Source organism: Podarcis melisellensis (genome assembly GCF_964234715.1).
Source record: "Podarcis melisellensis genome assembly, chromosome: 8".
NCBI lineage: Eukaryota > Metazoa > Chordata > Lepidosauria > Squamata > Lacertidae > Podarcis > Podarcis melisellensis.
In genome coordinates, this window is record NC_138540.1 from 6,382,703 (window position 1) to 6,409,346 (window position 26,644).

The following is a 26,644-nucleotide window of genomic DNA, read 5'->3' on the forward strand; positions in this document are numbered from 1 at the left end:
TCTCTCGGCCAATAAAGCGAGATGAGCGCCGCAACCCCAGAGTCAGCCACAACTGGACCTAATGGTCAGGGGTCCCTTTACCTTTACCTTAATGCTACTCACCTTCCACGTTCTCCTCTTAACTGTTTTATCCCCGCTGTATAGACCTATCAGCTGCCCCTCCCCTACAGAAGAGGTTGCCATTTTATAGAGCCTAAAATATGACGGTATACAGTGGGCTGGGGTGGCCATTCCATAAACTCAGAAATCTAAGGAAGGTGCTTTTAGTGTCTTGGGTATTTGGGCTGAGGAATTGCTATTGCTCTGAGCTAGCCCTTTGTGGGAGAAAGGGGTAATGTCCAAGCTCAACCAGGTCCTGAATTTAGGCACTATCAAGCCTCCCAAGGTGTCATTTCCCACAAAAGACCCCCAGCAGCCCTTCCTTCCTTTGAACTGGCTGTGTTTTGGTACAGCTGGAGTTTTTCCTTTGCACCTAGTGGCTGATGCCCAAAGGAGTTCTCAAAGAAGTCAGTTGTGGAATTACTGATCTAACATAAATTTGTAACTTCACCATCAGATCAGCCTCCATGTCTGAGGACTGGAAAGTAGCCAATGTAATGTTCATTTTTAAAAAGGGATCCAGGACCATCCTGCAAATTAAAGGTCAATTAGCTTAGCGTCTGTCCTTGTGAAAACTGGTGGGAAGTATTGTTAAGCATATTATAACCAAGCATATAGAAGAACAAGCCCTACAGAACCAGCAAGGCTTCTGCAGGGCCAAGTCCAGTTTCACAAACCTATTAGAGCTCTTAGGGAGTGTCAACAGGCCATCTAGACAGAGGTCAAGATGGTTGAGATACTGTGCTTGGACAAAGTCCCTTACTAAATACTCCAGAGTAAGTTTAGCAGTCATGGGGTAAGAGGAGAGGACCTCTTGTGGTTCAGGAATTGGTTAGCTTGCAGGAAGCAAAGAAGGACTAAATTGATAGTTCTCTGAATGGAGAGATGCAGGAAGTAGAGTCCCCCAAGGGTCGGTATTGGGAACTGTGCTTTTTAACATAATCATAAATGATCTAGTGTTAGGAATGAGCAGTGAGGTGGGCAAGTTTGCTGATGATTAAAAGAGATGATGAAGAGCTTCAAAAAGACCTTGCCCAACATAATGGGTGCTACATTGGCAAAAGCAATGTAATGCAAAAAAGTGTAAAGTGATTCATGTTAGGGCCAAAAATCTGAATTTCACATATCTATCATGGGATCTGAACTGACGAGGAATGAGACCTTTGGGTCATAGTAGACAGTATGAGTCAGATGTTGGTGCAGGGTGCAGCGGCTAAAAAAACAAACAAGTTCTGTGCTAGGGATCATCAGCGAAGGAAATGAAAACAAAGCTGCTGATATAATGCTGTTGAATAAATCTAAGGTGTGACTGTACTTGCAGTAATGTGTACAGCTCTGGTTGGGAAAGGTTCAGAAAAGGGCAGCCAAAATAGTCCAGGGGCTTGAGAGACTCCCCTGTGCATATGATGGACAATATGGAACTGGCAGAAATGACTGGCAGAATCCAAGACCAGGGAGAAGAGTCGGTGGAGGAAGATTGGAAGAAATTTAAAGACTATTTACAGAAACATTGCAAAATTAATGAATGTTAGAATGATGTTGGAATGAATTTATGTGATTTTAGCAGAAATGTTACAAAGATTTAGGAAAAAACAGACTGCTAATTGGTGAAAGGAGGGAAAGTAAAGTTATATTAATATCAAGATAAATTACAGGACAAAAATTTGAAAAGAGGGAAAGGATTTGCTGAAATGGATAATTGACCTAGAATACAAAAGATGGAGGTGCGAGGAGGTCAGGAAAATAAGCTAATGAAAGATCAGTAATGGGAAGATTTGTTGTATTTTTCTTTGTTTTTTCTTTTTGCTTAATGGATTTTAATTCTCTGCTTTTTCTTTTTTCTTTTTCTTTTTTCTTTTTTGTATTTTATCTTATTTTTGTTTAAAATGATGTTTTTTGTTTTCTCTTTTTGTACCTCTAAAAATTTTAATAAATATCTTATATATTTAGATTGAGGTTGAATCCTGACAAGACAGAAGTACTGTTTCTGGGGGACAGGAGGCGGGCAGGTGTGGAGGATTCCCTGGTCCTGAATGGGGTAACTGTGCCCCTGAAGGACCAGGTGCGCAGCCTGGGAGTCATTTTGGACTCACAGCTGTCCATGGAGGCACAGGTCAAATCTGTGTCCAGGGCAGCTGTTTACCAGCTCCATCTGGTACGTAGGCTGAGACCCTATCTGCCTGCGGACTGTCTCGCCAGAGTGGTGCATGCTCTGGTTATCTCCCACTTGGACTACTGCAATGCACTCTACGTGGGGCTACCTTTGAAGGTGACTCGGAAACTACAAGTAATCCAGAATGCGGCAGCTAGACTGGTGACTGGGAGCGGCCGCCGAGACCATATAACACCGGTCTTGAAAGACCTACATTGGCTCCCAGTATGTTTCCGAGCACAATTCAAAGTGTTGGTGCTGACCTTTAAAGCCCTAAACGGCCTCGGTCCAGTATACCTGAAGGAGCGTCTCCACCCCCATCGTTCTGCCCGGATGCTGAGGCCCAGCGCCGAGGGCCTTCTGGCGGTTCCCTCATTGCGAGAAGCAAAGCTACAGGGAACCAGGCAGAGGGCCTTCTCGGTAGTGGCGCCCACCCTGTGGAACGCCCTTCCAGCAGATGTCAAAGCAATAAACAACTACCTGGCATTCAGAAGACATCTTAAGGCAGCCCTGTTCAGGGAAGTTTTTAACGTGTGATTTTACTGTATTTTTGGTTTTTATGGAAGCCGCCCAGAGTGGCTGGGGAGGCCCAGCCAGATAGGCGGGGTATAAATAATAAATTATTATTATTATATATATAAAAAGAGAGACTCCCCTGTGCATAATGGTAGTGGCACTTGGGGCTTGAGTGTTTATTGAAAAGGCAAGTGAGATGTGACAGAGAAATTTATAAAATAATGCACGACATGGAGAAAGTTGGTAGAGAAAATGTTTTCTCCCTTTCTCATAAGGGAGGAAAACTAGGAACTCCTGGGCATCCAGTGAAGTTGAATGTTGGAAGATTCATGACGGATAAAATGAAGTGCAGCAGATTAGACAAATTCCTTGAGGAAGAGAGGGCTATCGAGGGCTTGCTAGCCATGATGGCTATCTGCCCCCTCGCTCATGGGCAGCAAATGCTTCTGAATGTCAATTGCTGGAAACCGCAGGAGGGAAGAGGGCTCTTGCGCCCCATTCCTGCTTGCAGGTTTGGCCACTGTGAGAACAGGGTGCTGGACTGATCCTGCAGGCTCCTCTAATGTTCGATTCCTCTGCGATGACCAGCTGAGCGAAGCGGTGTTGTTGTTTTTTGAACGTCTGACTACCAGACACGTCACAATGTCATCAGGCGATTGACGCTGTCCCTGCCCAACAAGAAGCGAGCGCAGCAGCCAGCTGGCGCTGCAGAGGCGGCTCCTTCCCCATCGCCTCGCCCCTCAACGGCCTGAGCAGCCGCTCTCCTTCCTGCCTGCCTTCCATGCCCCGGGAGCAGGCGCGAGCGAGCGAGCCCCTGAGCGCGTGCAGAGTTCCGCGCGCCCGCCCCGTCCCCGCGTCTTCCGCGCCCCTGGCGAGGATGTCCTCGCTGGCGGCTGGGCTTGGGGCGGCGGCGGAGGACGAGGAGGTGGCGGCGGTGCTGGGCGGCGGGGGCTGGCCGGTGGTGGCGCCGCCGCCGCCGCAGGGCCGCGATCTGGAGCCGGCGCGCCTGCGGAGGAACACCTGCTACATCGTCCTGGCCGTCCTGCTCAACGAGGAGGTGCGGCTGCGGGACGGGAGGGGAAACTGAGGCTGCGGCTGTTCTCGGGGTGGGGGGAGGCGCTCCCCTCTCTCCCTTGCTTTGCCCAGCGCTGCCCGCTTGCCCAGGACCCCCCAGGCTGGACGTGCTGGCTGGCTTGCCTTGGCCCCTCGACGGCGCGCCAGGCAAAAAGCAACGCTGCAAAGCATCTTTCCCCGCAGCCAGATTGCTTTGCAGCATTCACAAGCCGCACGCACGGAGGCGGGGGTCCGTCCTCTTCCCAGCCCCCCTCCCACAATATATATGTGTCTATATATCTTTCCTCGCCCCCTTCCCCAACAGGGAGAAGTGCTGATGATGCAGGAGGCCAAGCGGGAGTGCCACGGGCGGTGGTACCTGCCGGCGGGGCGGATGGAGCCCCGGGAGACCATCGTGGAAGCCATACGGAGGGAGGTCCGAGAGGAGACGGGCTTGCAATGCCAGCCCCTCACCCTGCTGGCCGTGGAGGAGAGGGGCCCCGCCTGGATCCGCTTCGTCTTCCTCGCCCGACCCACCGGTGCTGGCCTGGACGCATCTCAGGGGGGCTTGGAGCTGCGCGGGTTGGGAGGTCGGGGTGATCCCCTTGGCAAGAGGTGCCCTGCTTCGACGCATGCAAGGACGATGCACCTGGGCAGAGCCACCTGGGGCTGCAACAGCAGCAGAGGAATGCAGGAAGCTTGCTGGGCTTCCCTAGACCCAAGGCATGCATTTGCAAAAGTTGATTTGCATGCAGAGATGCCCATCTGGGGCGCAGTGCTTCCAAAACTTCTTCAGTGCCATCCCATAGAAAGCATTATCCAGAACAGCAGTTTGCACCACCCACTAAGGAAGATAATAACACACAAAAAATTCAAAACAGTAAGAATTAGTTGCACATTTATTTTAAAAAAATAAACACATGCTCTGATCCAATCTTGCAGCTTAAAATATATATACAACAAAGAATTTTGCATGAAAAGCATTTTTATACATTCTTACTAACAAAAACATACAGATGAAGGAAATGTATAGCACGAAATGTCTGCATTTATGTACTTCCCAAACATACACAAAGCTTCACAGATGGACAGTAACTATAAGAAAATTAATAGCTGTTAGCAATAATTGGCTGTCTGGTGACTTGTGATAATTTAGAATCCTAAAGACAAACAAATGTGACCAAACAAAATGGGTTTGAAAGCAATAAGAGCAGTAAATACGAAATAAGGAAGGTGTTTCACTTGAGGTGCCAGCCTGGTCAATCCTAAATAAGCCATCAATGCCCTCAGAGGGGCCCACCTCCAGCCCCCCTCGCCCCCCCCCATTGCCTCTTAGCATCCTCCCAGGTAATCCTGCCGCCTCCCTCCCCCAAGGGGGAATTACCACCCCACCCACTGTGGGAACCACTGGCCTGAGTTCTCGCTGGCCTTGGGCCTTTCAGCATTTTCACCAGCCCTGTAAGTCTTATTAAGAAGGGACCCAGGAGAGGGGCAGGAGATCTGGGACCCAGGGGCAAAAGTGCTGGGCCCTAACAGTGCCTTTGCAAACACAAATCTCTTCTCAAAGCTGGGGCTCCGTGTTTTTCCTTTCCCCAGTGAAGGGCAAAGCATTAAACTGGGCAAGAAGTAGGGTGTCCTGGTGTGGCTGTGTTCCAAGGCCACTTCTGAACATCTGGAGTGTGTTTGGGGTGGGGTGTCAGACTGGATGAGTCCCTCCTGATTCTTGGGGTCTTGGACCCAGTGAGGGCTACAATCTAATTAGAGGAGGTTGCTGAGCAAGTTTCTCTGCAAGGTAATGGCCTTCACATGTATCCTAAAAACACCTGTCTCCAAGGAAAGTGAACCTTGGGTCGGGCTGGCATATAGCCGAGAAAATCCATCCTTGTGGGTGCACACACATGGCACACTTGTCTCAACTCCCACCTAACCCCAGGCTGCTTCTCTCTTCCAGGTGGTGCCTTGAAGACCCTTCAGGAAGCTGACGTGGAATCCCTGCAGGCCCAGTGGTGGAACAGGGAGACGCCCTCCCTGCCTCTGCGTTCCCGGGACATCTTGCCCTTAATAGAGCTGGCCCTGCGGTACCAAGCCAGCCCGGCCCACCCGCGAACGCTGCCCGTGGAGCTACCTTGCGCCTTCATCTGCCAGCGGCTGCTGCTTGCCTGCGTTGGCAGCAGTGGCAACTTGTGGGTGCTTCAGGGGACAGCAGGGGCTCCGGGCCTTCCTCTGGCCACAAGTGGCCTGGCTCCCTCACAGCTGGGCCACAGGCTCCTGGGGACCATCCAGCGCCTACTCCAGGACTCCCTGCCACACCCCCAGGTGCCCGTCCACATCCAAGGCCTCCTTGGGGTCCAGCATCTCGGGAAGGAGCCTGGGCTGAGCGATGGGATCTGCTTCAACATCATGGCAGCTGTAGGCGACAAGGGGCGGTGGCTGGATGAAGCGCCCCCGGCGTTGCAGAGCGGAGCCTTCCTCTGGCGGAAGGTGGAGGATGAGGCCCTGCGGAGCCGGATCCTGCAGAGGCTTGATGAAGAGTCCTTTGTCCCCATTCACAGCTGAACCAACCCCCTTTGGAGATACGGGGTTTGTACTTTGGTGACTTGGGCCAGGCGAGGGTCCCTGGGGGAGCCTCAGCTGGGTAAAAAATGCTCGCTGTTTGCTGGAATGAGGGACGTTGGGAGTCTGTGGTGCCACAGAGGGCACCTTGCATTGGTGCCTTTGCAGGAAACGACACAACAGCTGAGGGCTTGATGGCGCCTGAACTCCGGAACTGGCCAGGAGTATTAACCTTTTCTTGCTCCAGAGTGCCAGCTCACAGCTGTGATTCTTCCACCTTTCCGCACCAGGAGCATGGCAATGCCTGTGCATGCCGCCCCCCAATGCCCAGCTTCTGGGTTCTCCCCACAGCTGCTAGAAAAAGGACCTTGACAGGAGGAGCTTAGAGCTCTTGCCACCCTTATGGATTATTTGCAGCCTTGTAGAATCCAGCCAGGCTTGGTAGAAATAAAATAAAAAGGCCACTTTCCCCCCCGTGTTCTACTGCTTGTTTCTGCGTGTTCTTCTTGTTTGTAAATGAGAAAAGGGGGCTCAGGGACTTCCCACAGGTCCTAAACATGAGCGTGAGCAAAGCCAGGACGTTTGCCACAGATTATTTATTTCAAGGCACGAGTAAGAAACCCATCAGGGTAGAAGCAGAGAACTTGTAGCTGCAGTGTGGAGACACCAAAATGCGTCCCAGCTTACAGAGAGGGCAGATTCCCTCCCCAAATGTATTGCACTTGAAAAGAGTCTTTAGACCCACAACGGACTCGACGCCGTGCCTGGCCATGGTGGGTGGAGCCTGCCCAGCCAGGGCTGCTCCTGGTGACATTTATTTATTTACATATTGTGTATTGAAACAAATAGCTCATCTTTTCCTCCAAGGAGCTCAAGGCGGCACATGTGGTTCTTCTCTCCCTCCTCATTTAATCCCAACCACAACAGCCCTGAGAGGCCAAAAGGCAGTCACTGCCTTAAGATCACACCCAGTGAGCTTCATGATGGCTGAGTGGGGATTCGAACCCTGGCCTCCCAGGTCCTATTCCACCCTGTGACCCAGCCCCTCTCAACCTTGGGTCTCCAGGTGCTATTGGACTACAACTCCCATCATCCCTGACAGCTGGTCCTGCAAGCTAAGGATGAGGAGAACTGTAGTCCAATGCCATGTGGGGAACCAACGTTGAGAGAGGCTCTTTGGAAAGGGGTTATTTGCAGCTGACAAGGCTAGCAGAAACTCTGGTAGAATAGAAAGTAAAAACAAAGGGAAAGAGCTCTTTTCCTGAGGATTTGAGACTGGACAAATCAATCCGGAAAGGAGCAGAAGAAAACAACGTCTGCTGTGGTTAGGAGCAAATAGTGTCTCCCCCTCTTTGGCCTGGCCTTTGAGGCTTGCAGAGAAGGTCAGAATCGAGGCCCCACAACCCCTAACGCCCAGCCATGGATAGTAGGAAGATTCTTCCTTTCACAAAGCAGCTTTCGGTCACCCTGCCTGCCCCACTTTCCCACTGGGCAAACATCATTAAATAAAACAAGCCAGAGATTAAAAACCCAGAAAGTCCAGGAGGAGCCATTAGTATCTTCTGTACCAGACTGCCCTGAGGTGCCACATGCAGGCTCCAGGCTCCTGCAGGGAGGAAGGGAGCCATGATGCTCCGAAATCACAACTGGAGCCACAGCGAGAGACTTCTGAGGGAGAAGGCAGAGCACTTCTGGCTTTGTGAGGAACCACACGCTTGACCTCAGGGAGAGCTAGGTCTCGCCTCGTCGTAGCCTGACTTCTGAGACTTTTGCTCTAGGGACTGGGCGTGGGGCTCCTGGGCAGCCCTTCAAGCACAGGGGGCCTGCCTCTGCTCTCCTCGCATGAAGGCAACCAGCGAAGGCTGCGGCCCGGTTCTCACGAGGCTGCAAAGGGCCTCTAGGGTTGCCGCAAATGCCCTTGCCAGACCCCAGCTGTGCATCCGTCCCTTGAGAAGTGTGGGATCCAAAAGGGGCAGCGCGCTCCTTGGAAAGTCAGGTGGGGACCTCGCGCATGGACTTGACGAAGACGATGGCCGCCAGCTCCTTGCAGAATTCTTCGAGGACAACCACCCCCTCCAGGAGGGTACGATGGCCGATCCTGTAAGGAAGCAGCATGTGAGGCTGAGGAAGCGGCCTTGCCCTCATTTCCTATTGCTCACCTCCCCACTTCTGCTTCTCAAGAACGACAGCACTTTACATTTGCAAAACACCATCATATGTGCACTATCTGAGTCCTTTGCAACTTTAGCAGAGGAGGCCAGCGTCATGCCCAGAAGGACAGGAGCTGGCCGGAGGGGAGACTTAAACCAAAGACTGCCTCCTTTACAGGTCAGCCTCTTTTCCTTCATGCAGATAGTCATTTGTCAGGGAGTCTTTAGCTGTGATTCCTGCATACCAAAGGGAAGGACTAAATGACTCTTGGGGTCCCTTCCAATTCGACAAGTCTATGATTCTATGGTCTGCGCAGCTCCGTCTGATCCAGCGCCGAGGGCCTTCTGGCGGTTCCCTCGCTGTGAGAAGCCAAGTTACAGGCAACCAGGCAGAGGGCCTTCTCAGTGGTGGCACCTGCCCTGTGGAACGCCTTCCCACCAGATGTCAAAGGGATAAACAACTACCGGACTTTTAGAAGACATCTGAAGCCCTGTTTAGGGAAGCTTTTAATGTCTGACGGACTACTGTGTTTTAATATTTTGTTGGAAGCTGCCCAGAGTGGCTGGGGAAACCCAGCCAGGTGGGCAGGGTCTAAAATAATAATAGTAATAATAGTAATAATAGTAATAATAGTAATAATAGTAATAATAGTAATAATAGTAATAATAGTAATAATAGTAATAATAATAATAAAAATAAATAAATAAATAAATAAATAAATAAATACAGACTGTGAAAAGAATAGATGAATATGAAAATAGCAGGTCTGGTTGTCCCCCCACACCATGCCTTAGAGTTTGGGATGTGCCTGAATATAAAATGGTCCTGCTGGATCAGGCCAAAGGGGGCCCATCTAGTTCAGCACCCTGTTCTCACAGTGGCCAACGAGATGCCCATTGTGGGAAACCCGCAATCCAAGATTCAAGCATGAAAGCCCTCTCCCCTCCTGTGGCTTCCAGCAACTGACGTTCACATGCATTGCTGCCTCCGACTGGCTAGCAGCCATCAACAGCCCTCTCCTCCTTCTTGACTTTGTCTAATCCTCTTCTAAGTCCACCCAAGTTGGTGGCTACCACTGCCTCTTGTGGAAGGGAGTTCCATAGTTTAACTCTGTGCTGCATGAAGAAGTCCTTTCTTTTATCATTCAGTTTCATTTTTCTCTATTCACTCGCTGCATGCTGTCTATCATTTTAGGGTTCTCTCATCTTATGCAGCCTCTTCTTTACCTTTCCTTTTCTCCAAACTGGAGATTGGAACCAGCCCTTTCAACCTGTGTGCCATGTCCCCCCCCCCAAACACTCACTGTTGTTCTTCAGCAGGGACCAGCCCCATCAGCCCCCTCCGGACCAGCAGCAGGTTGGTGGGGAAGTTTGGTATCCGGTGGATCCTTTGCATGAGGTCTCCAATCACCTGGAAGGAGGAGAGACCAGAGGGGCGGCTTGTGAGTCAGGCCTCCAAGTCAGGTGGAGAGGAGGAGCTGGGGGGACAGGGCTCCCCTTAGCTTAGGGGCACAGGACACCCCAAAAGGCACCTTCTTCCCCAGGCAGCATTCCCCATTTCTCCCCACCCAGCCCACTTGCCTTGCCAAGACTAGACATTACCCTGATCAGGACGGAAAAGAGGGTCCTGCAGCCGGGGGCCAGAGGCAAGTAGGGATCCAGGAGGTACTCATGGAGGTGCGGGTGGGGAAAGAGAGCCAGGCGGGACAGCACCGACGTCACCTGCAGGTTCACTGCGTAGGGCTGCAAGGGAGGAATAAGAAGAGGGCCAGAGGGCTCACTTGTGGGGTGTCATTCACAGCCTGCACAAACAGCCAGGCATAGAGGGTCACCGGAGGGGGAGGGAAGAGAGCAGGAGAGAAGCGATTCCCCCCCACCCACGACATTCTGCACTTGCTCTCTGCTACCAGACAAAGTCACAGCTGTCTGAACATCATGCCCCCTATCTAACCTTTGCTCTCTTAGTGGTCTGCCGTGCCCTGTCTGTGATCTTTGTCTCCTTCGTCATACACTGTGCAAGGGGAAAATGATGCGGTGGAAACAGGTGCCAAAATAACTTGGTACCACCCCACGATCTCGGGACCGGAAGATGTGTAAAGGTCACAATCCAAAATGTATCTCACTGGTTTTGCATATTGTGCCAATAAAAGGAGCCTCCAAAGAGCTAGCCGGCAGCTTGCTTATGCACGGCTCACCTGATGATCAACACCTGACTCGTGCCTTCACTTCACTTCCCCTTCCCTCTTATGTACAGTGGTACCTCGGGTTAAGTACTTAATTCATTCCAGAGGTCCGTACTTAACCTGAAACTGTTCTTAACCTGAACCACCACTTTAGCTAATGGGGCCTCCTGCTGCCGCCGGAGCACAATTTCTGTTCTCATCCTGACGCAAAGTTCTTAACCCAAGGTACTATTTCTGGGTTAGCAGAGTCTGTAACCTGAAGCGTATGTAACCTGAAGCATATGTAACCCGAGGTACCACTGTATTTATTTAGAGCATTTGGGTACCCTCCTCATCAGCCAGAGGTTCCCGGAGTGGCTTACAAGACACAACACACAAGGGAAAAAGGAAAGGGAGGGATGAGGGGAAAAAACCCAGGCAGAGATTTCTAAATAGTTGACCTGGTGGCCCAGTTCAGGGGCAGGAGGCGGCTGATGGAGCTGGGCCTCTAGCACAGCTGATGCAATGAGCCCTGCTGCTCCCACTTTCTCTTCCCCTGAGATCGCCTGATGGAATGGCTGCCCCCAGGTGAGGGGAGAGGAGGCCAAATGGAGCTGGCCTCTCACAGCAGAGCCCTGCTTTCCAGCTCCCCTGCTGAGGCAGTCCGGTAGAGAATCTTAGCACTCCATCCTAGAGAAGGAAGCAATCCCTGAAACTTGTCTCTCCCTGCTGCTTCTAGGCCACAGAACACCAGGCTCCAGGGTCTTTGCGATGCTGGCCACTCCCAGCAAGGACCCCTTTCCCATCCTTACCTGGTCCAGGATGCGCATCAGCCGTTCAAAGAGCACTTCCAAGAAACGGCCTTCGTAGAAGTCGGTGCTGGCAGAGCAGGTCTCCAGGGGCCGAGGGGCCTTCGGCCAGTGCCAGCGAGACGCCTTGGTACAACATTCCTGGAACTGACAGAAGAGGAGGGGATGGATCGCAGGTGGGCAGGGGAAGGGGCTAAGGAGAGGCTCTTGCAGGGCCCAGCTGAGACAATAAAGCAGAATGAACTCAAATGCTGTGAATCGCAGGAGAAGGGAACAACAACAGGTATCACACATGAGCAGAGATCAGGTAGGCAGGGAGACAAGTGACTCACCAGCACACTGGCATCGTGGACATAGGTGTCGTACCCGGCCTCTTCCAGGTAGGCAGAGGTCTTTGCTTCACTGGGAACCAGGCAGAGGAAGCTGAGAAAAAAGGAAGCAGGATGGCAATGATGGGGGGCAAAGGAGCCTCTGAGACCCAGGACACAGGTGTGAGGGTCAGCATTAGGAAGAACCTTAACATGGAACCTTAACCCTCGGAAGGCAGTGGCCTCTCCTTCTCTTGGGGATTTTAAGCAGAGGTTGGATGACCAGGTGTCATGGATTCTTTAGCTGTGATTCCTGCAGGAGTTTGGACCAGATGACTATATATACAGTGGTACCTCGGGTTACATAAGTTTCAGATTACAGACTCCACTAACCCAGAAATAGTACCTCGGGTTAAGAACTTTGCTTCAGGATGAGAACAGAAATCGTGCTCTGGAGGCACGGCAGCAGCAGGAGGCCCCATTAGCTAAAGTGGTGCTTCAGGTTAAGAACAGTTTCAGGTTAAGAACGGACCTCTGGAACGAATTAAGTACTTAAGCAGAGGTACCACTGTATATACATTGCAGAGACATAATCCGGGCAGGGTAAAAAACCAAGCTGGATGCAGAAAGCCAAGTTGTTTGCCTAATATTGTTGTCACGGCCTAGGACCCTCATACCTACGGGACCGCCTCTCCCGGTCTGCCCCACGGAGAGCCTCAAGGTCCATAAATAGCAGCACCCTAGTGGTCCCAGGCCCTAAGGAAGTCAGATTAGCCTCAACCACAGCCAGGGCCTTTTCAACTCTGGCTCCGGTCTGGTGGAACGCTCTGTCTCATGAGACCAGGGCCCTGCAGGATCTGATTTCTTTCTGCAGGGCCTGTAAGACAGAGTTGTTCCGCCTGGCCTTTGGCTTGGAGCCAATTTGATTCCCTCCCTCTCTTTCTTTTTTCTTTTCCTTTCTCCTCCTGCGATGAGGCTACATTTTAATATTTTAACGTTTCAATATTTTAATGTTGTATTTTAGTTTTGTTTTAAGTTGTATTCATTTGGTTACACTATTTTCAAGTAAGAGAGGCCTATAATTCGGACAGGAAAAATGGCTTCCAGGTGGAAAAATCGAAGCTGGAAACAGAATTGCTAGAACCCAGTGCTAAGGTATTGTCGAGAATGTATAATTTGCTGTTGAAATGGAATACTGAGGATGAAACGGTTAAATCTGCTATGATAAAATGGGCACAAGATATTGGTCATAACATTATGTTCGCTGACTGGAAACGGTTGTGGACCACCGGTATGAAATTTACGGCATGTAATGCCTTGAGAGAGAATATTATGAAAATGATTTACAGGTGAGGTGGTACATGACCCCAGTCAAGCTAGCAAAAATCTATCACTTGCCCGATAATAAATGTTGGAAATGTAAAGAAACGGAAGGAACATTCTTTCACCTTTGGTGGGCCTGCCCAAGGATCAAGGCTTTCTGGGAAATGATCTATAATGAACTGAAAAAGGTATTTAAGTATACTTTCTTAAAGAAACCAGAGGCCTTTCTCCTGGGCATGGTCGGCCAATTGGTGCCAAAGAAGGATAGAACCTTTTTTATGTATGCCACAGCAGCAGCAAGAATACTCATCGCAAAGCACTGGAAGACACAAGATCTACCCACTCTGGAAGAATGGCAGATGCAAGTAATAGACTATATGGAACTGGCAGAAATGACCGGCAGAATCCGAGATCAAGGAGAAGAGCAGGTGAAAGAGGACTGGAAGAAGTTTAAAGCTTATCTACAAAAACACTGTAAAATTTATGAATGCCAAGGGCATTGTAAATGAAATGAAGGGGTTCTAGTGATTAAGATAAATAAGAGTATAAAGGGAAGGATAAAGGATGAATTTGAATAATATGATATTGCTGAATTAATTTTTACAGTGGAATACAAGAAAGGAAGGCGGATGGAAGTAAGGAAAATAAGATTTGGAAGGGTATTAACTTGAAAGAGAGTTTTTTTATGCTAAATTTTCTTTTTTATGTTTTTAATTCCCCCCCCCCGTCTTTTTGTTTGTATTTTTGATGTGTGTGTTTGTTGTTTTGTGATTTTAGTTAATTTTTATTGTTGTTAACTTTTGTAAAACCTAATAAAATATGATTTTAAAAAAAAAATTAAGTTGTATTCATTCAACTTGTTTTTATTATTGCTTGTTAGCCGCCCTGAGCCCGGGCTTGGCTGGGGAGGGCGGGGTATAAATAAATAAATAAATAAATAAATAAATAAATAACAATAATAACAATAATAATAAATTATTATTATTATATCATACAAGCTCCAACCGAAAGGCTCAGCCATTTTTAAAAAATCCTGCAAAATGCCAAGCCACACAGCTCCCTTGATGGGAGCCGCTGCCCACCTTGTGCCTTCCAGATGCTTTGGACTACAACTCCCATCAGCAGTGGTCAGGACAGCCACACCTGGCTGGCCCTCAAGGAAGTAAGAATCATAGAACTGTAGAGTTGGGGGAAGGGACCCACAGAGTTATCTAGCAGGTCTGAAATGCTTGGGCCTGGCTGGGCTGGGCTGGGGTGGAGGAGTCTGGTGAAGGCCTGCCTTGTGAGTTCAGCTAAGCTGTTCACGTATTGTGAGCCGGTCTCCCTGCCCCGCCTTCGTACCTGCTGACCACCTCCTTCACGTCCTCCGGCTGGGCTTGCTGCTTTGGGGCAGGGACGCCCGGCTTGGTAGAGACCTGGAAGCTGGTGCCTGGGAACCCGTCTATGAAGTAGGGATCCTCCTCCAATTCTCTACAGGGACAGAGAACAGAAGCATTGAGTGGCTGGCCTGGACGAGGGCCCCATCCCCCAACTTTCCTTTCCCGCTCTCACTTACAGCCCATCCTCGCAGGGCTCTTGCTCACGAGCAAGGGACTCCTCCTGCCCAGGTGGGCTTCTCAGGAGGTAGCTGCGCTCCTCCAGGTGGTCCAGGACCAGACGCTGCATGACACGTTGATCTGGAAGCCACAGCAGCTCCTCAAACAGCCTCAAGGTGGCCATACTGATCTGGAGGGGAGGAAGGAAGAAGGGAAAGGAGTCAGGAAAGCCCACTAGGAGGCCCTGTTCAAAGCACTGGAAGCTGCTGAGTTCTACCACCTCCTGCCACCTGGAAAAAAGGTGTAGGGAGATGGAAGTCAGGGGTTGGCCATGGGAAGCCTCCCTTCTGGGAGAGCAGCTCTCACTTCAGCCTGGAGGCAGCCTGGAGCCCCCCCTTGGAGACCCGCAGAAACTCCAGGCAGCCGGCAGGCAAGGCCAGTTGGTATCAGACAAGCAAGAGCAGCTATTGAGGGACAAGGGCACCACCTTGCTGGGTTTTGGGGTTGCAGACTGTCATTTCCCATCTTGACCAAGCCATGAACATAGGAAGAGGCTGCCGGATCAGGCCAATGGCCCATCTAGTCCAGCATCCTCTTCTCACAGTGGCCAACCAGATGCCCTAAAGGGAAACCTGCAATGGGATCCAAGCAGAGAGCAACTCTCTACATAAGGGAGTCGCTCCTTCCCCTTGATAGTTTTGGTGTTCCTTTTCTGACCTTACTAAGAGGCCTGGAAGATGATAACAACAAACAAACAAACAAACAAATAAAATAATTTTATTTATATCCCGCCTTCCCCAGGCTCAGAGTGGCTAACAACAATAAAAGTAACACAGCATTCTAAGATCAATTCATTTTAAAATCAATTCAAAATCAAATTGATGGCAACCACTTGGCTAGAGTTCTGTGAGGATTACCAAAGGAGTGGGGTCAGGCTGTGCCTTGGCCAAAGGCCTGGTGGAACAGCTCTGTCTTGCAGGCCCTGCAGAAAGGTGTCAAGTCCCGCAGGGCCCTAGTCTCTTCTGACAGAGCATTCCACCAGATCAGGGCCACAGCCTAAAAAGCCCTGGCTCTGGCTGAGGCCAGCCTAACCTCCCTGTGGCCCAGGACCTCCAAGATGTTTTTGTTTGAAGACCATAAGGTCCTCCGTGGGACATACCAGGAGAGGCGGCCCCGTAGATACGAGGGTCCTAGGCCGTATAGGGCTTTAAAGGTTAAAACCAGCACCTTAAACCTGATCCTGTACTCCACTGGGAGCCAGTGCAGCTGGTATAGCACTGGGTGAATGTGATCCCGCGGCGAGGACCCCGTAAGGAGTCTTGCTGCAGCATTCTGCACCCGCTGGAGTTTCTGGATCAGTCTCAAGGGCAGCCCCACGTAGAGTAGAGATCCAATCACAGAGCTCACTGCTATCCTGGGGAAGCCTCTGCTGCTGCTGAAGGCTTCATTTCCTCCTAAAGAGCTGAGCCTGATTCCTTCCCTAGAGGTTCACTAGGCCTCAAAGGCACCATGAGAGTTTCCATTTTGCAAGGGAAGGTTCGGGGGGCAGGGGGAGGGCTGGAAAAGCATCCCCCATGCTGGGATCTCCTTGGCCTGCTGTGGTCTTCAGTCATCACTATCGCCCCAGGGCTAAGTTCCCAACAAGTGGGGAGAAGACCTGACGCCGAACAAAACCCATAATTCCCAACCCCGCTCTGCAACTCCTGGGAGCCTGGCAGTTTCCGTGACTCAGAAAAAGTCCTCTGCACATGCTCTGAGGCTTTTGATTGCTTCCCACAAGGAAGCGCTGATGCTTGGCCTTCAAAGGCTTGAAGACCCCCGTCTTATCAAGGTGAAGTCCTGAACAGCCTGAGGTCCAGCAGGTTGCGAGCTATGATTTTCCCAGTAGTGATGTATGGAAGTCAGAGCTGGACCATAAAGAAGGCTGATCGCCGAAGAATTGATGCTTTTGAATTCTGGTGCTGGAGGAGACTCTTGAGAGTCCCATGGACTGCAAGAAGATCAAACCTCTCCATTCTGAAGGAAATCAGCCCTGAGTGCTCACTGAAGGACAGATCGTGAAGCTGAGGCTTCAATACTTTGGCCACCTCATGAGAAGAGAAGACTCCCTGGAAAAGACCCTGATGTTGGGAAAGATGGAAGGCACAAGGAGAAGGGGACGACAGAGGACGAGATGGTGGGACAGTGTTCTCGAAGCTACCAGCATGAGTTTGGCCAAACAGCGGGAGGCAGTGGAAGACAGGAGGGACTGGCGTGCTCTGGTCCATGGGGTCACGAAGAGTCGGACATGACTAAACAACTAAACAACAACAACAAAGGGCAGTCTGACCCAAGCACTGAGCCACTGCTGCTTTCTCCCCACTGACACTTGCAGGAATCCTGCTCAGGTGGAACTTTTCCAGCAGGACGTCAGCTCACCTCGTCCGACAAGTGGTTGCAGCGCTCAATCAGTTGGGAGCAGAGGTGGTGCTGCGGCTGGTGGCCTGCATCCTTGGCCACTGCGGGTCCTTCCTTGGTTCCCAGCACAAACCCCACCAATTCCTGGAGGAGCGCAGGAGAGCGGATGTGTCTTACCAAGGCAGTCAGGACAGCTGTTGAGAGAAGGATGCCGCGTTCTGACCTGCCAAGGAAGACAGGGATGAATGAGGGGAGCTGACTCTGGCCATGGGCTTATTGGGCAGGTCTCGGAGTTCCCCCAACCAGGACAAGGCTTGGTGCTCACCCCTCTTTCCATGCTAAGCTTGGACTCACATTTGCAGGAGCTGGGACCGCAGGACTCCCTGGAAGAACCTCTCAGCCACTGTCTCACTTACAGCACCTGCCACAACCTGGTGGGGTGAAACACCACAATGACGCATCATGATCTCCACAGCTCCTCCTCATTCAGAAACCTGAGTCAGCTAGGAGGCCAAGCGAGAAGTGACAACGCAGAAAGCTCCCCTGGAAAGGGGCAAAGAGCCTGAGGCAGCTTCCAAAGACTTAACTACGTGGATGTGGGTTCAGCAGGAGGTCTCTTCCTTTTAAAATATTTTATTAAAGTTTTCTCGGTTTACAAAGGTATGCACAATGCCTCTTTTTTCAAGTTACATTTTCCATAGGTCAGTTTCATTTGTTGAGACATTAAGGTTACATTAGGAAGAAAAAAGGGGAGAAGAGGTGGAGGGGGCCATGGTGGGTGGGGTCGGGAGGCGATATTTCTGTTTTGCTTAATGTATGTGTGGGTTTTTGTGTCGGTGTTGTTTGTGCAGGTTCTCTTTGCTATTCGCTTGTGTTCCTTTGGTGGTGAGAGAAGTTGGGGTTGGCCTAGGCGTGTGGTTGTTCGTTTGTGGTTGGCTGTGGTGATCTTTGTTTTTGTGTGTGAGTGGGGTGGGTGGGTGTTTTTGAATCAGGTTAGCCATATTGATTCATATGCTGTTGGTGGATTCTTGTTGTCGTCTTGTTGGGCTGTGTATGTGATAAAGGGGAGCCATATTGGGGTGAAGGTATCGTCTTCTATTAGTCCCCGTGTCAGTTTCAGTTTATCGGTTAATTTTTCTAGTAGGGCTGTTTCCCATACTATTTGGTACTATTGGTTCATGCTTATTCTTCACAGGTCTTTCCAGTGTCTGGCTATGATGTTTCTGGTTGCTGAGAGCAGGTGGGTTATGAGTTCTTTGTTATATGAGTGGGCATTATTGTCTGGGAATATGTTTAGTAGGGCCAGTTCTGGGGTGATTTCTAATACTTGCTTAGTTATCTTACATGTTCCTTATACAGCTGTTGTCCAGAATAGTTGGATTTTGGGGCACTCCCACCTGTGGGAGAGTGCCTGTGGAGGTGCACTCTCTCCAGCATTTTGGTGAGGTTCCTGGGCGTATTAGCGCTAGTTTCCTTGGTGTTAGGTACCACCAAGTTTCAGAGTGAGCTCTCAGCAGGAGGTCTCTTACCGGGTGGGCCTCTTTCGCTATGCAATCACAGAGATCGAGCCAGGCAAAGAAAGCCTCCAGGCTGGCCTGGCCTGGGAAGTCGTTCTCCTCAACGCAGCTGCCCTGAAGCCTGGAAGGGCGAGAGGTACAGTTCAGCAATGTATGGAGCACTGCTCTGTCTGAACATCTTGTCAGGCAGATTGAGAGTGAGAGGCAAAATAAGTCTGACAGCTTCAACACACACAAAAAAATTCCAACATCTTGTGTGTATCTGAAGAAGTGTGCATGCACACGAAAGCTCATACCAAGAACTAACTTAGTTGGTCTTTAAGGTGCTACTGGAAGGAATTTTTGTTTTGTTTTGACTATGGCAGACCAACACGGCTACCTATCTGTAACTGGAGCTTCAACACAGACTGGTTTGGGTTATACAGACACAGAATAGGGAGGGAGATGTGTACTTTTGCCTGACATTCGCTGAAAGTCAGTGTTTTACAGTGGTACAGTCATACCTCAGGATAAATACGCTTCAGGATAAGTATTTTCGGGTTGCGCTATGCGGCGACCCAGAAGTAACGGAGTGTGTTACTTCCGGGTTTCACCACTCGCGCATGCACAGAAGGTCAATATGACGTCATCTGCGGAAACAGCAAAATGCAACCCGTACATGCACAGTCATGTCTTACGTTCTAACGGGGCTCTGAAACGGATTCCGTTCGCATCCTGAGGTACCACTGTACTTTGGTTCCCGAATGGCTTGGCTCCCAAACAAATCGGCTCCCAAATACCGCAAACCCGGAAGTGAGTATTCCGGTTTGTGAACACTTTTCAGAAGCCAAACATCCAACGCAGCTTATGCGGCTTCCGATTGAGTGCAGGAAGCTCCTGCAGCCAATCGGAAGCCATGCCTTGGTTTTCAAACCATTTCAGGAGTCGAATGGACTCCTGGTACAGATTAAGTTCGAGAATCAAGGTACCACTGTATCTCTACATATACCAGTTTGTCAATCATATGCTCTTCAGCTTTAAAGTACGGTTGCATTCAGTGTGGGCAGTAAATTCCAGGGATCACAGATATATGCAAAAACACATATACCTGAACTAACCCCTGCAAACCTGCCCCCACATGAGCATCCTAATCTTCCAGAGCTGGCGTATTGCATTTGGAAGTTGGTTGGTTTTTTACAAAATGGCGAATGGATTTATGGAGACTTGTGGGCTGGGAGGAAGAAACATGCATCCATAAGAACGTTAAGAAGAACCCACTGGGATCAGGCCTGTGGCCCATCTAGTCCAGCATCCTCTGAGCACAAGAGCACCCTGCCCTCCTGGGGTGTCTAGCAACTGGTCTTCAGAAGCAATACTTCCTCCTCAAGAGCCCCAACGAGGGCTCCTTGGTTCCCAGGGAACAAGCCATGCAAACCAGCTAGGCCACTTCACTTGCTGGTGGAGGACTAAGGCCTCCTTGTGGCCCCTAAACTCTGGGGGTATCTTTACCTCCAGCTGACCGGCTGAAGCGTGGTGACATCGGCAGGGTTGACAGTGGCTGGGATGGCCTCGCACAGCGTGCACAGGTGGTCAGCCACCAGGGGGCAAAGCCTGCTGTCTCGCACCAGAGCCAGGGCAGCTGCTCGATGGTCGATGCTGGTTAGCAGCAGAAGGTTCTCCTGAGCTTTGAGGGCAACCTTCCTCTTCTGCAAGGGAGAGAAAACAAGGCTCCTGAAGGCCCTCCTTGATATGCAGTCTCACCTTCTCCACCTGCCCTAGCAAGAGGCAGCGTGCGCCCCACCCCACGGCCCTGTACCTTGCTCTTGCACAAGCTGATCAGGGAGGTCACCAGGTTTGGGGCAGAGGAGGCTGGTTCCACAAGCTGCACCTCACAGGAAGTTTCCTCTGGGCACAGTCTTCTGTCCTGCTCTACAGGGGTGGGCAGGGTCCGGGCAGGGTCCAAGGCAGGCTCTGCTGTTGCTCCCTGAGGCTGGAAGGCCTGATCCACTTTCTGCCCACTCGCCACATTCTTGCCCTTGAAAACGGGGGGAGAATCTGGCTACATTATTGTTGTTTGGCTTGCTGGGCTTAAGGAGGGAAATCAAGCAAAGACACAATGCCCCAGAGGGGTCCAACCCATAGGTGGCTCCTCCAGGATCAACACCAGGCATAGGCAAACAGATGTTTTGGGACTACAACTCCCATCATTCCTAGCTAACAGGACCAGTGGTCAGGGATGATGGGAATTGTAGTCTCAAAACATCTGGAGGGCCGAGTTTGCCTATGCCTGATCAGCACACTTGGAATGAACCTGAGCTTTGCAGCTGAGCACCCACTGCAGAAAGCAACACCCACTGAGCCCCTTCAAATAATAAGTAAACCGCTTGATTCCTAAAACGAAATGAGTTCATGCAATTCATACAACTGATTTGCAGACCCACCATGAAAGGCCTGCTTGGTGTGCATGGTTTGGGAGCACTGGGGATCCATTCTCATTCTCTCTCTCTCTCTCTCTCTCTCACACTCACTCACACACACACACACACACACCAAATAACTGTGGCAACAGGCAGAAAAAGAATTAAGTGGTCTGTCAAGACTCTCAGCAATTTTTAAGTGGTCTGGCCGGGAGAGAACAGTTTGGGAACCACTGACTTAAGATAATTTCTGTTGAGTAAATGCTATATAACTTTTGAAAAATAAAGCAATAAAAGATCATGTGTATTTCTGCAATAATAATAATAATAAATAATAATAATAATAATAATAATAATAATAATAATAATAATAATAATAATAATAATATATTTATTCCCCGCCCATCTGGTTGGGCAGTTTCCAAAAGAATATTAAAATATCATAATACATCAAACATTAAAAGCTTCCCTAAACAGGGCTGCCTTCAGATGTCTTCTAAGAGTCTGGTAGTTGTTGTTCTCTGTGACATCTGGTGGGCGGGCGTTCCATAGGGCAGGTGCCACTACTGAGAAGGCCCTGTGCCTGGTTCCCTGTAACTTGGCTTCTCACAGTGAGGGAACCGCCAGAAGGCCCTCAGCGCTGGACCTCAGCGTCCAGGCAGAACGATGGGGGTGGAGACGCTCCTTCAGGTATACTGGACTGAGGCCGTTTAGGGCTTTAAAGGTCATCCTTGCACATACAGACCTTGTGAAAATAGAGCACTCTGCAGTCTGTCCCAGACTGTTAAAAGATGTACTGGCTCCTGTAGGCAAGCAGATCCAAGAGTCCCTCACCTCTAGGACATAGGGCAGCAGGGCTGGATCCTGTTTGATCTTGGTACACAGGGCAGCAACAAGCTGCATCATTTCCTTCTCAGGCTCAGAGCCTAGCGCATCGTTCCCAAGGTGGAGGAGTTTCTGTAGAAGGACAGTGGGTGGGTGGGTTAGGGTAGCAGTGGCTCCAAGAAGCAAATGGGTAGAAAGATGCTTTAGGAATACAGTACAATCACATCTTGTGGGATGCGGGTGGCGCTGTGGGTTAAACCACAGAGCCTAGAACGTCGGCAGTTCGAATCCCCGCAATGGGGTGAGCTCCCGTTGCTTGGTCCCTGCTCCTGCCAACCTAGCAGTTCAAAAGCACGTCAAAGTGCAAGTAGATAAATAGGTACCACTCCAGCGGGAAGGTAAGCGGTGTTTCCATGTGCTGCTCTGGTTCGCCAGAAGCAGCTTAGCCATGCTGGCCACATGACCTGGAAGCTGTACACCGGCTCCCTCGGCCAATAAAGCGAAATGAGCGCCGCAACCCCTTTACCTTTACCTTTTACAATCGCATCTTACACACATTTAAGATGCTCAATTTCAACTATAGGTGGTTGAAGGCCGCTGGCTGAAATCCTGCAGGTTAAATGCAAGCAAGTTGGAGAGATTAATAACTTTTTTTTGCGCAGGGAAAACCCTCTGCAAAAAGAGTTTTTATACATCAAACCCACACATAAGATTCAATCATACTTTTTGTATGTAACCAAAAGAGTTTTGAGCCCAGGGCTCAGAATCACGCGAATCAAGAGAAAACATGCAAGTCTGCTTTGTTTTCGAAAATGGAATCCTGATCTTGTAGCAGAACTTGAGTTGCCTCGGCACAGAATTTGATTTTTCTTTGTCAGCCCGGAGTACAATGCTAATTGGAACTTTCCCCAGATTTGACGAAGAGGGGAGTGTCAGAAATGGCCTTCTTTGGCACGGGCAACTCAGACGAACCCTGGCTGGCTCAGCAGAAAGGAACTCACCTGGACAGGCCTGTACACGTTCAGGTAATGCAGCAGAGGGCACTGCATCTGTCCCAGCAAGCGGCTGAAGAAGAGGAGCACGTGAGATCTCATCCCCGTGGGATACTGGGGATCAGAAGAGAGACAAGAGTAGTGCTACAGAGGGTCCCTTGGGAAGATCCTGCCCTGTCCCCTCCGGCCACCAGGCCTCAAGGAGCCTTGAGCCTGACTCAGACAAGTCAATGAGAACAGCAAAATAAAACACAACACCAAAAATTAGGAGTTCAGTTAAGCACCCCAAAATTGCAAACAACAACCCAGAAAGCATAAAACAGCCCAGCAACAGCCCTTCGAGTTATGCCTAGCTGCTGCCTCCACTTGAACAGAAAAGGAAAAAGAAAAGGTGCCTGTGTGCTGAATTTATTCTGCAGGAGAGTTTCATGATCATCCTCATCAATAATGTTTATAACCCCCCTTTTTTCCCCTCCCCCTAATGTCTCAACAAATGAAACGGATTTGTAAAAATGTTACATGGAAAAAAATACGAGAGACATTACACTTACTTCTGTAAAACAATAAAATATTTAATTAAAAAAAATAAAAAATAAAATATGCCATTTAGTATGGAAAATCTTTAAGCGGTTAACGTAAAACACGGTAAGATGATTTAAAGCAGAAAAATGTCTCTTCAACATTTAAAACCAAAAATAAAAAGAAATACATCAGTAAAAACAGAGAAGCCATCAATAAAACATTCAGTTAAACATCAATAAATTATCAGGCAGGATCACGTGGTGACTCTTAAGAGGCCGGGAGTGCCTGCTTAAAGAGATGGATCTTTAGGAGGTTTAAAGCTGGCTTCTGCTTATGCCTCACAAATAGTACATGGGAGGTACACAGGTCATGTTGGCTGGGGCAGACAATCCAACAGTACCTGGAGTGCCATAGGTTCCCCATCCTTGGCTTAAAAGATAAACCCAGCAACAGGATTTGGGGGGGGGGGGCTCTCAGACCAGGCATCCTCTGTGGAACCCCGTAAACTAGGCATGCAATTCTCTTCCACTGCCTGACTCCTCCATGCAAAGTAAGAATCATGCCTGCAGCCAGTGGCGCCACTGCCAAAAAGGCCCTGCTCCTATTGCATTTCAGCAAAGCAGACACTGCTTGGGCGGGAGGGACGACAGAAAAGTACAGGACTGCCTCAGAAAGGAAGCTGTGGTACCTCTGCTTTTGCCAGAGTGCTGAGGGTCTCCAGGATTTTGTGTTGAAGCAAGTACTCCAAACAGGGTCCTGTCTCCCCCGATGGCTGCTTCTTCTCCTCGTATGCTAGGATATCTAGCATCTGTTTCAAGCGCCAGGGGATGTCCGTCTCTTTTGCTGGTTTGTTTTCATCTTGAGAAAAGATAATCAGCTTGTCACAAGCATACCCGCTCACCCGTTTTATATCAAACACAGGGATCTCATTCATTCCTTTATCCAAGCACTGAAAAGATGGTTGAAAAGCATCATTTAAAAAACATTTTAATATGTTTTTGATTTATTCCTTGTTGTTTGCTCCCCTGGGCTCCTTTGGGATATTAAAATAAATATCCAGAACTGATACCTGCAGAATGCAGCTGCAAACCTCTCTGCATGGCAAATTCTGAATAGGGCTAAAGGATCTGTGCTGCTTCTCAACCACACTCTGATCCCAGAAGCTCTGTAGCAGCTTTCCCCAACCTCCAGATTCCAAGACAGCAAGACCGGAGGTCAAGGATAATGAAGTTCTAGCAGTTCATTAACATCTGGAGGACACCACACAGGTGGAGGCTGATTTATGGGCCAGGATTTGTTTTTTGCCAGTGTTAACTGGCTTTTATCCATAATTTTATTTATACAAGTATTTCTACTTGCCCTTTCACAAGACAGCAAGGTGGCTCCCTCTTGGAAAACAAGGACTGGCCCACTCTATGGCATTTCCTCATACTATCATCACATACTCCTGCCTTTCAAAGTTCTTCGGAAATGTCAGCTGGATCCAAAGGTGTCATGTATCCTTAAAAGGGGGAAATGGCAGAAAACGAAACTAGCCCATTCTGTTCCTATAGAGTCCCCTTTCCTCACCTTGATTTCATGGTTTGTTTGTTTTTTAAGGGAAAGGTTTATTATCATTTTGATAAGAGTGTCTCCAGGGTACTTTTTGGACAGGAAGGTGGGAGATAAGCATCTCAACTCCATATATAGCCTCATTTGAATGTGTGCCACACCGGTCTGACAGGTCAGGGCAACTTCGGCCACAAAGATATTATTCTCCCTTTCTGCCTGCATGTCACCTGCCTTCCTTCGGAAAAGAACATTCACAGAATCATAGAACTGTGGAGTTGGAAGGGATCCAAAGTGTCATCTGGCCCAACCCCCTGCAATGCAGGAATCACAGCTAATTTAATCTAAGAAACTTCCTCCACCTCCACAAAAATAACTGTGTACCATAAGCTTTGCATTTCCATCAATCAACAGCAAGAGCAACGGTAAAGAAAGGAGCAACAGTGCAACAAGAAGAAAAGCAAGGTGTGGATGCACACAAAAGGGAGTGCTGGCATTCGTGGCCACAGGGGTTCCTACCGGTGGTCTCCAGGTAATACTGGGTGATGCCCTTCCAGTGGTCCGTGAAGGCGGCCGGGAGGTCCAGGCGTGGCTCCTCCTGCGGGGGGGAGAAGAAAGCTGCTGTGAGGGAAAAGGCCCACACTGTTCCCTTTCTTGTATGCCTCCTCAGCAGTGCTGGATTTACATATAAGCTAAACAAGCTATAGCTTAGGGCCCCATTCTCTTGCCCCCTCCCATACTACTTCTTAATTGCATTTCGGTTCAACAATTACTTTGATAAAATACATATTTTGTTATGTGCAAAATTTAGATACCTATTAGGTCCATAAATTGCCATATAGCATATACAGTAGAACCTCAGCTTACGTTGCCCTCGTAACTTTGGGATGTGAAAGAGGCAAACTCAGAAGTAAACTTTGGGATGTGAAAGAGGCAAACTCAGAAGTATATTTCCGGGTTTCGCCGCTCACGCATGCGCAGAAGCGCTCTATCATGCCGCATGCATGCGCAGAAGCAGCACCTCCGGTTGCGGAAACCTCGGGATCTGACCAGAGCTCTGGAACGGATCCCGTCCACAACCGGAGGAACAAAAAAACAGTGACAATTTGTTGTTGACAAAGGACAGTTGGACATCGAAAGGGCCCCATTACCTTTGGTAGCTTAGGGCGTCATCTAACCTAAATCCGGTCCTGCTCCTCAGCCCAGCCAGAAAGGACAGGCAGAAGGGAACAAAGAGGGGAGCAGTTTTCTAAGGAATGAGCTCCATCCCTGACCCCACCTGCGTGGGTCGCCCGCCCACCAGCCAGGTAGCCAGTGAGCCAACCAACATGGGCATGGCCAGGATTTTTGTTGGGGGGGGGGTGCCAGAACCTCAGATTTGTATTGATGGGGGGCTATGCCCATTCCAACCAAATAGGTAGCCAGGTAGCCAGCCAGGTAGCCTGACAGCCAGCTTCCTAGCCAGCCAATCAATTCGTTTGCCAGGTGGCCGGCCAGCTAGCCTGCCTGCCAGATAACCAATCAGGTAGCCAGACAGCTCCCTGATCAGTTGATTGACCAGCCGGCCAGCCAGTCAGGGAGCCCAGCGGCCAGCCCAGCTCGGCTCCCTCGCCCCGCCGCTCACCGTCTCCACGGCCCGCTGCAGGAGGGCTCCCAGGCGGCCCAGGAGAGCCATGGCTTCTCCGCGGGAGGAGAGAGGAGGAGCCTCCCCGCCCAGGGCGCCGTCTGCGCCCTTTCTCCCCCTCCGCCCGCCCGCGGCCGTCCCTTCCCAACCGAAGTGCGCCCTG

At 49.9% G+C, this 26,644-nt stretch overlaps 2 protein-coding genes across 3 annotated transcripts; one reads left to right on the forward strand and one right to left on the reverse strand.

The window, feature by feature from the left end:
* The first annotated feature begins 3,398 nt into the window (after positions 1-3,398).
* Positions 3,399-6,851, forward strand: NUDT18 (nudix hydrolase 18). Its single transcript, XM_081923025.1, has 3 exons — positions 3,399-3,824; positions 4,146-4,359; positions 5,772-6,851. Exons 1-3 carry the CDS (start codon positions 3,549-3,551, stop codon positions 6,374-6,376), a joined length of 1,095 nt encoding a protein of 364 aa, XP_081779151.1. The 5' UTR covers positions 3,399-3,548; the 3' UTR covers positions 6,377-6,851.
* A 99-nt stretch (positions 6,852-6,950) lies between these two features.
* Positions 6,951-26,626, reverse strand: FHIP2B (FHF complex subunit HOOK interacting protein 2B). 2 transcript variants are annotated; one of them, XM_081922966.1, is made up of 17 exons: positions 26,482-26,626; positions 25,377-25,455; positions 23,998-24,167; positions 22,797-22,901; positions 21,805-21,927; positions 20,370-20,588; positions 20,063-20,259; positions 18,587-18,695; positions 17,412-17,488; positions 17,079-17,280; positions 14,681-14,850; positions 14,467-14,595; positions 11,827-11,917; positions 11,498-11,641; positions 10,126-10,266; positions 9,828-9,934; positions 6,951-8,471 (listed from the first exon to the last, which is right to left on the reverse strand). In XM_081922966.1, exons 1-17 carry the CDS (start codon positions 26,530-26,532, stop codon positions 8,366-8,368), a joined length of 2,220 nt encoding a protein of 739 aa, XP_081779092.1. In that variant the 5' UTR covers positions 26,533-26,626; the 3' UTR covers positions 6,951-8,365. The 2 variants fall into 2 exon arrangements, with proteins under 2 accessions (XP_081779092.1, XP_081779093.1); XM_081922967.1 differs by lacking the exon at positions 11,498-11,641.
* Between the last annotated feature and the right edge of the window lie 18 nt (positions 26,627-26,644).